General features: G+C 38.8%; 1 protein-coding gene across 2 annotated transcripts in view; it reads right to left on the reverse strand.

Moving 5' to 3' along the window:
* The window catches only part of syn2b (synapsin IIb), a 186,106-nt gene that overhangs the window by 14,501 nt on the left and 158,970 nt on the right, over positions 1 to 12,635 (reverse strand). For both annotated transcript variants that reach the window (XM_057845288.1, XM_057845287.1), the window contains exons 8-11: positions 12,542 to 12,616; positions 12,291 to 12,393; positions 1,205 to 1,384; positions 1,035 to 1,101 (exon numbers count right to left, since the gene is read on the reverse strand). In XM_057845288.1, coding sequence (XP_057701271.1) covers positions 1,035 to 1,101; positions 1,205 to 1,384; positions 12,291 to 12,393; positions 12,542 to 12,616 — 425 coding nt within the window. The remainder of the gene's footprint in view (positions 1 to 1,034; positions 1,102 to 1,204; positions 1,385 to 12,290; positions 12,394 to 12,541; positions 12,617 to 12,635) is intronic.

Here is a 12,635-nt window from a genome sequence, read left to right on the forward strand (position 1 = left end):
CGGTAGCATGTCGGCTATGAACGAACACTTGAAGCGCCGTCACCCAAGTATAATTTTCGAAGACAACAGCAAACAACAAGCTCGCGGATTGTAAGTCCATACAACTTTCTAAAGATTTTTTTAAAAAATGGAAGTGACCTTTATGTGCGTCGTATCAACTTGCATTTTTGTTTAATAAAATAATATATATATTATATAATTATAGAATAATTTTTAAAATTATTATTAAATTTATTAGGATCATGGAAGCTCCCACTTGGGGAAAATATATACATATATCCTGTATATACATAATAAAAATATATATGGAAACAGCACTGGCCATCTTACTGTAATCCATGACTGAACTAATGTTAGTTACTTTATATTATAAAGTATCATTGTGTATATACATATAGTAGTATACTATATTTAAATAAATAAATTAATACTATATATTTAATTTTTGTTACTGTGAGTATGTGTGCCTCTCATTCAAAATAATTGTGGTAATATTTCAGTGTGCCCTCTACTTGATTTTCAGGTTAAAACAAACACAAGTTGAACAGTTTTTGCCCTCCCCCAAAAATGCGGAATGCACACCAGAAAAAGGATTCGAACTCACACAAAGTATTCTGAAAATGGTTGTCTGGGACATTGCAGTTCATTTTAACATTTAGAACAATATAGACAATGACATACTACAAAAAGAGTAAGAATTGTTTTGACTCCTGTTAAAGAGGTGAAGTCTCAGTGTTTCCGTTTACATTTGTTTCGCACTAGTTAATGCCAGCAGCATTTGACCTCATTGTTTGTGATTTATTATTGATATTTATATTATTTATTTATCGTTAATAAAGAATTTAGGTGTTCCAAAATGTTTTTTGTGAATTAATAAGCTTCAACAAAAATTTCATTATTAAAGAAGTAAAAAAATAAAAAAATAAATATTGGATTAGTCAACTAATCGTAAAAATAGTCGGCTGACTAATCGGGAGGAAATTAGTCGTTTGAGACAGCCCTAGTATTGACTCATTCACTCGCGTTTCACAGACCTTGAAGTTGAGGACGCTGGCCTGTGGCTCTGCTTGAATCTGGCGCTCCCTCTTTAACACCACCACTCTGGAAGACAGAAATAGGACAAGAAGGTAACAGCCAATTAGTATGGATTAAAATCACCGATCTCGGACTGAATTGTCCGTAGTACCATTATCACCTCCTTTACCTGTGAGGGTGCAGCAGAGACAGTCGTTTTCTGGCTTTGAGGGGAGCGAGCTGGCGAGCGTGAAATAGAGGACTTCTTGGCAGCTAGGACCTGGCTCATTTTAGCCAGTACCACCTCGGATATGAGCTGGCGATCCTCCGCTTGATGATCGCCGACCAGCTGCATAGATGAGCCCACCACCTGGGAATGCACAATGGAATCAAGTTCCAATCAAATTAATGTATGCATTGAAGTAACATGCAATTCATTGGGCTTAAAGGGTGAAATATTTTTCCTAATAATTTAATTTGAGGGGTATAAAAGAAGAATGTATGTATTTAGCATTTTTTTAAAAAAATGTCACATTAGGTGGGTGCCATCAGGGTTTATAAATTGGATGAAATACATTTTTCGCCTTCCCTAAATCCATCTATCTATCTTCACCCGTTTAGGTGATGTCCTCTCGTGGAGCCCGCTTAAAAAGGGAAGCTCAGACTTTCCTTACACCATCCACTTCATCTAGCTCTTCCGAGGGCATCCCGAGGCATTCCAAGCATTGTTTTCTTCAATAACGATTGAAGAAATTAATTGTTAATTAGAAATTAATCAATTAATTGTAACAGTGTTTGGGTCGTGTCTCTCATGTTAGAAGTATTGCGACCACCCACACATCCTTACTTGTGTTAGGAAGCTAGGCTGCACTCCAGCATTGCTTGTTTTGAAACACGTGGTAAGATTTGTTTTCTTATCTCGGCAAGAGAGAATATGCAATGTTTCTTTAGCCTGTAAAGGTGTGTGCTGAGTGATCATCACACATCAAATGTAACATGAAACGTTAGCATTAGCATTTAGCGAGGCGAGCGTCGTCTTAAAGTCTCTGACATTTTTTTACATACAGTCAGTGGTGTCGGATTGTTGGAATTGTTTTACGGACGAAAACATTTTGAGTAACCGCTGACTAAAACTAGACGAAATTTGTGTTTTTGTCATGAAAACTCGATGAATACAAACATAAAACATTTTTACTCAATGACTAATATATGATTGAGACTAATAACGAAAGACAAAAAAATGAAAATGAAAATGAAGAGTAGCCAAAAGCAAGTCTGGTTCCAAGGCCAGCCTTGAGACATAGGCTCAGTTCATACCGCAGGTCTTAATGCACGAATCTGATGTTTTCGTGTTTTTCCGACTTGTGTGAGGCATTAACTTGACGGTCTGAACGGGAAGTCACATAAAAGTGGACCATTTCTAATCCGATCTAGGTCACATTCGTATGTGGTTAAAATCCGATCTGGGCCACATTTTTCCGGAATGTGGCTGCGGTCTGAACTGTCAAGTCCCCCAAATTGGAATTCAAGCACTACGGTAGCGGTGCAGCTGTGCATTACCGTTAGCGCCTAGCTTGAAACGGCTTACAGTGTTAAAGACAGTCATAAAGAAATAAAATGGGTTGAGGATTAGCCTAAGAATGCTCGGTTTTCTCTGTCTGCTCCAAATGAGCAATATTTCAAGATTGCTAACATGGCCGGGAGCCGGGGCAACCTTTCCGTATGTATGTGTGTCATGCAATGGGTGCATGATATCAATCCATATAAACATTGAATATAAAACTAAACGGGGATTATTTATGTCTGTTATTTGTGTCCTCTTTTTGGAAATCAAAATATGATCACCCTTAAATGACGATGATCCAGCATGTGTGGTCATTTGTTTTGATGCTCGTGCGCATGCGGGTCAGTTTGCTCAGTGCGTGTTGGACTGCTAGTTACTGCGCATGCATGATACTTGAACGAGCTCAATGGAAAAACGCAGTCTGAACAGGCACACCCAAAAAACAAATATGACAAAATATTGGAATTGTGCATTAAGACCTGCGGTATGAACCTAGCCATAGTCTCTCCAGCATGTTCCCAGAGCCTTCTTCTTGTGGGACATGTTGAAAACCGATGGACTCGCCAGTAACCCTGAATAGACTCTACCAGCATGCTGAGAATGTGTTTGAAATGTTTGAAACACACCCTCTGGTCAGAGCTTTTCAAGAGGAGTGGTACCAGAGACCAGGCAGTAAGTGGAGGTGAGCCAAACTATTTAAAGTCAAGGATGTTTCAACCACAGCAGGTCTGGCTCATTCCCTGCCAAATAGGTGACATTCTTTGCTCCAAGAACCAGCTTTCCGAACAATTATTTCTGCACTCTTGGCACTTCCTACAAGTGGAGAGCTCATGGGAAGGGGAACCCCGCGTTGGCATTTTGGGCAGTGCCAACGAGCCCCACCTCCAGGCATCTTAGTTAGAAAAACGAAAATCCGTAATTTTCTATCATAGAGAGGTTCATTTGAGCCATGCTTGGTTTATAGTCCCTCACATATGACATATCTGAAATCGGTGACTGTGCCAAGCCCAGTGGGTCAAGGATAAGATTTGTTTTTTTGTAGGGCTTCAGCTATCGACATTTTTAGTAGTCGATTAATCCATCATCTAGTTAGTTCTAATAATCGAGTAACTGGATTAAGAATATTTAATGCATTGCAGAATAAATTTTAGGAGATTTAAAACAAAGGCTTGCTAAGATTCCACTTTAAAAGAGCATTAAATGCAAACACAAAATAAAATCCCTGAGTGCTTCTTCAAAGAATGTAAAATTGCACTTTATTAGTTGTTTTTTTCAATTCAGTTCAATTTTATTTGTATAGCCCTGGATCACAACAAGGTTGTCTCAAAGGGCTTTGCAGAGGCAATATGATACACAATCAGAAACAGCAAATGAAGCAACAAAGATGAATAAATAAAGGTCAAGTCCTGGGTATCCCCCATCCTTAGACCCTCCATGTCGGCAAGAAAAAACTACAAAAACTCCAGAGTCTTGGGGAGAAAATGAGAAACCTTGGGGAGTACCACAGTCAGGAGAGATCCACTCCCAGGATGGATAGACAGGAAGCCCCAGGACTGCTAATGGGAATTAGCAGGCTAAGTTACAGTCCGTAAAGATGCAGTGGAGTAAAAGAACAAGAAGAGGTCCATCTAGCCAGATGAGACGGGGGTAGCAACGAGGACGTCCATCCAGCCAGGGGTCCGGACAGTCAGGAGGCTGCAGCTTCAGCTTTTGTTTGGTTTACAATACTCTTAACAAATTGTTCAAACACATGCTCCCACAAAAAAACAATTAAATATACCAACATAAACTAAATTACGGAAGCATAAAAAACATTAGCTTATGTTTGTCTTAACAGGGAGCAGTTAGATCCAGCCATGTTAAATGAGTTATGTCATATTCACTGTTGCCACTAGAGGGCAGTGTATCAATCCAAATCAATTCAACTAATTGCAGACACTTTCAAAACAAACCATTATAACTACTCTAACTAAACAAATACTCAAAGCAGCAAAATTTGATTCAAAGCTTTTTTCTAAATGAATTACTCGATTTAATCGATTAATCGTTGCAGCACTAGTTTTGTTGTCTTGAATCAATAAAGTTTTTTTTTGTTGTAGCCGATATTAGTTGAAATGAAAACATGTTTGCAACTGCTAGATCGCCGTTTTCTGACTTATGTAGTTAAATTTGTTTTAAAAATAACAGAAGAAGCATGTTTTCTTTTAATAAACAGAAAATATATTTTCATGTGCTAAACAGTACTTTTTTATATATTTCTTTTTACTAATTAAAATATTACCTAACATTTCTTCAAGTGTTATTTTTATGAAAGAATGTTTTTTTGGTTTTAACCCCTTTTTATTCCAAAATTTTTCATTTAAAAAAATAACACGTTCTTGTCTTAAAGTGATATAGTATATATACAGCGCACAGCCACACCAAAATAAAAGCCGCCAAGCAATGCACATGAGATTTTCTTTAAGATTTAAAGATGCATTGTAATTCATAATTTGTATAATTTAAAATGATGTCTAAAAGAATATATATATATCATTATTTGCGAACTATTTGCCATACATCAACTGAAATAGCAAGTGAAATACAAATTGTTCCTTTACACGCCTTATTTTGAAAATCACATCGGTTCTCCTGTTGTTAACTTGGCGCGGAGTTGAAAATAAGCATAAAAATCCGCAGAATGGTATTTCAACTTAATGAATGTAATTGTGGTTTAAGACAACATAAAACGAACTTAACATAGACATCCACGTAACGTTTAAGTTCTTTATAGCGTCTTCAACCCGAATTGTCGCATCTTAGCATAGTATTTGCTTGTTGCTGACGTCACTCGTTTTCAGATGAGCATTTTAAAGTATTTTGGAAAGAGAAAAGTTCCTGAAGAGGAGGGTCATGTAACAAAAAAGACTGTTACCGTTGTGGTGATGTAGACTGTCACATTCAATTAGTGCGCTATTTAAATATTTTGGAACGTGATGCGCATGCTCCCCAAGTTCTGTATGTATTTAACTCTCACATTCCGAGGAGTAGACATAACCAGATGGTTATGTCAAGCGTTGTATTTTAATGTTGAGACAACAATTTAAAAAACTGAATGAGGCAAGATCACAGCTGGGGATGCAAATCAGGAAGGCGCACTAAGTCCAGGGAAGGAGAACTAAGCCAACAGGGAATCTGGTTGGGACGCAAAGTGGACAGAAATGGCAAAGCTCAAGCCATGGCTGTACCGCACAAACCAAGGTGAGTATGAAGAATTGTGCAACTATCATTTTTTATTTATCATAGTTGTATTGTTTTAACAAAAGCTACGGAGTTGAAAATGGTTCATTGTTTATAAATTGGCATATTCCTCATCCAAAAATTACAAAACAGATGTCGAAATAAACATTTTTCATCTCATTGAAACAAGTCTTTTTTTTTTTTTTTTTTTAAAATATCAGTTTGCACTAGAGAGTAACTTTAAAACAATCAGAATAGTAACTCCCACAAATAAGCTTCAGTTTTAAGATGAATTGAATTGATTTAATTTAATCTGTGAAAACATGGGATTGAAACAGTGTAGTCCTAATGCCTAATCCATTGAATGTGTGTCAGAATATGGACCAGGTCAGCATGATGGCAAAGATGGTCACTGACTAATCACTGACTCATGAATGGGGACGGCTGTACCCTTGCTGGAGCCAACAGTCGGCCATTGCGTTGTCATTGCCCATCTCAACAGTGAACTGTGAGAGAGATTTCTCTGCAATGAACACAGTATGACATTTGGTCAACTGTACAATTTACAGTACTGTACGATGTCACTTAGAGATGCTTGAATGTCTTCATTTCCTAGATCTCTTAAATGAATTAATTTGTTTATTAGTAATTTTTGTGTAGGTGAAGACAGACCTGAGGAACCAGCTGCAGGGTGACTGGAAGCATGCCTCACATTGACTATAATTGTGACCACCAATTACTGATTGCCCTTATGAAAGAGCCCTCGATTTTTTTTTTTTTTTAAATCCAGGAAAATAAAGTGCAGGCAGGATGCAAACTTTGCAAATAGGTCTTTGTTATGGTTTTTCCTTGAAAAAGAAATGTTGTCGAAAAAAGTATTATTTGTCATGATATGAAACAATTTCGCCGCTGTCCAACTCAGATGCACCCCACCACCACCACAGCTTCAAAAAATCCTAGGGAAAACCCTGATATATTTACCCCCCTCAGCTCCACGTAACTTTGAACAGGATAATCAGCATGGATTATTAGAGTTAATGAATATGGTTCAATTACTTTTTGACTCATGGCCATCACTGTCATTATGTTAAGATGGCGGACAGATATAAACACAAGCATGGTGATGGAAGAGGAAAGAAAAGAAGGTCAACCCCTGTTGTGACAAGCAAACATGTACACAGTAATATACTGTAGTATGAATGTAGCATTTTCAAATGTCACCACCGCAACCAGGTCATGGCTGGAGAGGAGATGGTAACTCGCGGTCTGCAAAGTGAAAATGGAACGCCTTTGTGTGTTAGTGTGAGCTCAGTTTCTTCTTTTAACTATCTTTACTGTTTTAATTGAATTTCTCTACAATTTTCACACTTCGTTCCTTCGTGACATGTCCTTTACCTTTCTGCTGATTTCCCTGATGCTGCTGCTGATTTGCCTGTCAACGACTTTCACTTCAATGCTGTCAGTGCTTGCATATGCATTGGCGTTTGCTCTCTGTGGTGTCTTTAATTGTGAGCCTCAGTCTACACCTTTTGTAGTACCGCATTTTTCTTACTATAAGTCGCAGTTTTTTTCATAGTTTGCCTTGGGGTGCGACTTATACTCAGGAGCGACTTATGTGTGAAATTATTAACACATTATGATATCATTGCACATGTTACTTTGGTGTTTTGGAGTGACACTGATGGTTTGGTAAACTTGTTAGCATGTTCTTTATGCTATAGTTATCTGAATAACTCTTAATAGCTATGGCCACGTTTGCGTTCTGCCATTGGTAATGTGTGTTCAATTGTATTATTGACTTTTTTATATTGAAATGCATGCTTTTAGTTTGTGGCGCTTTCACGCCCACGTGGAGACGCACTCGCACTTGTTTACGTAAAGAAGAATGCTCACACGCCAGAAGAAGACCGACAGCTACGTAGCTCTGAGTAAGTGGGCGAGTTAGCGAGAGAGAAACACGGCTGCGAACCTACGTTCATTGTTTATGCTTGTAAAATATCTCTACAGAGGCAACGCCTGTGTGTGTCATCTTTTCTGTTGTTGTTGTGTATTTTCCACCAGCGATCGGACACTTAGAACCAGTTGTGCGGTTGTTTGAACGATGTGCTAATGCTAGCGAACGCATGCTAACCGTTTTTGTCATTGCTGTAAAAGCACCTAATTATCATTTATTTACATTGATGCGACCCTTTTTGGTGTCGAGGACGAAATTGATTCAGCAAATTATACAGACGTCCAACATCGTCATTTGGGAGTTTAGCCCGCTGAAAGCCAGGACCGAGCCGTAGCGTCCTGGTGAGGACAGTATATTCGCATTTCGTTGTTCATGCACTGTACACTGTACACTTATTCAGCATGTTGTTCTCTATTGTATTTTTATATTAAACTGCCTTTGAAGATGACATGTCTGTTCTATGTGTTGGATTTTATCAAGTAAATTTCCCCCCAAAATGACTTATACTCCGGTGCGACTTATATATGTTTTTTTTCTCTTCGTTGGGCATTTTATGGCTGGTGCGACTTATACTCAGGTGCGACTTGTAGTCCGAAAAATACGGTACAAGTTCCAGTTGCCTGTCTATTAGTCTCTTTTTGTGTTTTCATGGCCACTTGAAAAGTTGTATAGCACTTCACATCTAAATCTAGCTTTTGGCTTTACCTGCAGTGCTGGCCAAAAGTATTGGCGCCCCTGCAATTCTTTCAAATAATGCTGAATTTGTCCCAGAAAATGATTGCAATTACAAATGCTCATTTATTTTGCTTCAGAAGTTAACCTGTGTTTTTTGGATTATTGTATTGCTGAGTACTCAAGTGCATCATGCCATAACCATTATGTTTCACTGTTGGCATGATATTTTTCTGAAATACTTTGTTACATTTATAATAGATGTAACAAATTCCAAGTATTTTTCTTGTCAGTCCATAGAATGTTCTCCCAAAACTCTTGGGAATTAATTTCAAAGTAAGAATTGCCTTTATGTTCTTTTTACACCGCCAGGAGGAAGGTCTCAGAAACTTGCTTGCTTTAATCTTCTTGTTCTTCTTTTTTTGGGGGGGAACACTAACTAAATTTGCTTTTCTGTTGTCTGACAATTGATCAGAATTAATTTAGTGGGTATATGTTTACACATCTTCAAAGCCGGACTTTTGATTTGATTTTTTCTTTTTAAAAATTTTCTGCCTCGTGGCAATTTATTTGTTGATGAATCACAATTAAGATTCGTTAGGTACATTCTAGAGTAGAATATGCATTCATCCTCGAGGCTGTTGTTTTTATTTTTTTTGTATCTGAGATGATTAACAATTGCAGACTCATTGTTGCCTGAAGGTTGGGAATTATGCTGCCTTAACATGCTCTAGGAAAGATGACCATTACAACTTGCTAATTGGCAATTACAAGCATGTGCTTTTGTTGTCGTGGCCAAAAAAAAAAAAAAAAAAAAAGCACACAATAGCAGACACGGACTTCATTTGGTTCGTTGGGAAAAACTGTTTTACATCTATTAATTCATCGACTCCAAAAATAAGAGAATGCATCAAAATGCAAATGGTAAGTTTTTGTCAATAACTGAACATGATCGCAAATATATGGTTGAAAACTACATATTTTATAATTGTGTACATTACGTTATTATGCAGTTGCCAAAACAATAAGCAAATGACCAATAAATCTTCTTTAAGAAATACAATTTCTTCCACTGCACAATTCCTTGTTCGCTATCCACCATTTTGAAGGTAAAAGGTTGTCTCATCTCGGAAACTCGGGTATCAAAATAAATTCCTATCTCTCCAGTAGAAAATTCGACTTGCAATTTATGACTGGACAAGTGGTATTTACCATAGTTACCACACCACACAAAGGCACCAATAGCCAGAAGTACTCGTTGCCTTATTGTTCAGAGTTAGCTAGTAGGGGCATGCGCACGATGGCAGTGCAAAGGGATGATAACTATCTTACCGGTTCACCACATACGCCATTCTCTTAAACTGCTAACTGCACCAGGTTATCAGATAATGATACTTGAGAATTTCACAGTTACAGATAAAAGTAACTGTGCAAAGATAAGTACTGTACTACTACTCTGTTGGTAGTATGATACTTTTATGGAGCTGGGCGATCATACTTAATAATTGGACTTGTTTGACTAGTGTTTATGGCTTAGAACTCTGCAATGGATGAAATTTTTGTCGGCTCTTCCTATTTGGGGGTCATGAACACTGACCCTGGCTCAAGAAACAAGCAGTTCTTTAGATGTCGTTCCACCTCCTGGATTAGTGGTTCCCAGTGGTCGAATGTAACAAAGTAAAAGTACTTCGTTACCAAACTTAAGTACATTTTTGCGTATCTGTACTTTACTTGAGTTCAAATATGAAGTGGTACTTTTTACTTTTACTCACTACATTTTACATCACGTATCTGTACTTTTTACTCCACTACCTTTCAAATTGTCACCTGCGTTACACGTTACTTTTGTATGTTTGTTTGTTTGTTTTTCTCTCATTGTGAAATGATAGTTTCGTTTTCATGCCTCCGGCGCAATCGAACGCCCCGTGCAAGTATACCATAATTGAGCACTAGAGAACGGAAAAGCTACGAGTGACCTCACCGCTCGAAATTAATATCTCAGCATAATATCTACTAAACCGTTCCAGCACAAAGAATTAATAAATATCTCTAAAACGACAGCGGCACAAACGAAACCTTTACAGCAGAAACGATCGAGATCATTTTTATATAAATTTGCGTCTGAATGGGGGGGGGGGGGGGGTGATTCGTGAAGGTCTGTAGAGATGGTCACCAAGCATATATTGCAATATTCACAGTGCAAATGTATGAGCGAATTTCTTATGTTTTCCTTATGAAATTATGTTTTCCAGCTCTGCGGTTACGCGGTAGCAGCAGAAAGGCGGGAGTTTTCGTTCTCAATGTCTACTTCTGTGATATGTAGTCCACTTCCGGGTCTTCCTCTTGGAGTCGCGCTGTGGCTTCTTGCTGTTGTGCTGTACCTATTTGCTGTCGTGTTTTGGCTATTTGCTGTCGTGTTGTGGCTTCTTGCTGTTGTGCTGTGGTTATTTGCTGTCGTAGTTGTATTGAGTTCATTTTGCCTACATTTACAAATTCGTCAAAACTTTTCTTTTATCCCAGGCAATAGTAGGTGGCTTATTTACTTGACAAGTTTCGGCGAACACTTCCGCCTTCGTCAGGGACCCTCTGACGAAGGCGGAAGTGTTCGTATGTGATTGTTTGAATCACGCCAGCGCTATTTTCTGTTAGTTTGCTTTCACATTGGAAACGCCAGTTAAAATTTCGAGGGCATGTGGTGTGGTGGTGCATCTCCTCAACCTCGGGCGGATGGCGGTGGTACACTTTGCTAGAACTGCAAGGGGAGGAGGGTCATGTCACACGAGCTCTCCCAAAGTTGGCGGGGGCGGTGCTGGGACCCCCTGGCAGCCCCCGCCCAGCATTTCCATTTTTCTGCATGACCATTAAAGCGGACTTACACATGACTAGTTGCAACTAGGCACATTCAGATAAAAGAGATTGGTGGTGCCAGGATTAATGATCAGGTAGCATAGAGTAGGATGTCAACCTAACAACACTTACAGGTGATTTTCATAATACTGGGTTCCTCACATTTCTCTACGCCCCACCCTGCCTAACCACGTTTCTTTTTGGATTACCTTCCCTCCTCTTTTCCCTCTGTTATCACACACATGCATGGTGTCCACAGGTAAATATAATTACACTACGATAGCACCACTATGTCCTTAGGTAACATAGGTGTTAACGATTAATTTTTTTTTGGTTCCGTCTGCTTCTTTTCTGTCTGACTCCCAACAACAACAAAAACATGAATGGCTGGCTGGACTTGTCTGTCCAGAGTGTTACTTTTGAACCGCTGCCTTTTTGACTTTCAACACTTTTTGGTCTTTTAGAGGAGCTCCCTTTCTTCTCCAAAAATATACTTCTGCTCACACTTGCCGCCGAGAGGACGATAGCCTGCAGAGAGTGTCTCGTTGAAAAGCTCAGACTCGGCCGTCATGGCAACGAGATCCACGCTCCCCATTGGACAACAAGCTTTTGGGGCAGAGTGGGGGCCGTCTCATTTGCGTGACAAAAAAAAAAAAAAAAAAACAGTGTGAATTTTCCATGCCAAAACTGAGTTTAAAGCGTGTCATGATTCTTGAATCGTGGCGTATTATGAGAAAAATGTGTTTTATAATATTTATTAAGACACATCGGAGCTTTTTTTTTTAATGTGAAATATGTCTCCTTTTATATTAGATATTCAATTTAGCTTGTCTATTGAGGTTAAATTCAATCAGTATATTCCCAGGCAGGAAATCTATTGGTCCCATGAGTTTAAATTAGGCCAGTCATGCTATATTTAAACCTCCAGGACCATATTTGTGCTTCTGATGCCGCGCGCAAATTACAATTAAGTGACTCAATCATAGAGCAACCAAATGCTCCCACCGACAATTCCCTCACCTCGGTGATGTAGTCATTGCCGTCCTTGCCACAGATGGCCTTGACGGCGCAGATGTCCAGGCCACCAAAGATTTCGGAGCAAGTATCGACCCACAACTTATACCTGCGATGGATGCAAACATCCAACAGGGTGAGTTTATTTAGATGTTAGATTAGTTTAGTTAGTTTAGGTGTTAGAACAATTTGACTTGGTGCGACAAATGAGACACTACACACAACAGCCTCCTGAGCAACAATGAAGCTGTACTCACTTGTCAGTCATGGCAACTTGCTCCAACATGGCTGAACCTGTGTTGCTCTTCCAATTACCAGAGATGGATGTTCGCCTGAAAAATGGGACACAGT

This window comes from Corythoichthys intestinalis, chromosome 9 (genome assembly GCF_030265065.1).
Source record: "Corythoichthys intestinalis isolate RoL2023-P3 chromosome 9, ASM3026506v1, whole genome shotgun sequence".
In the NCBI taxonomy this organism is placed as follows: Eukaryota; Metazoa; Chordata; class Actinopteri; order Syngnathiformes; family Syngnathidae; genus Corythoichthys; species Corythoichthys intestinalis.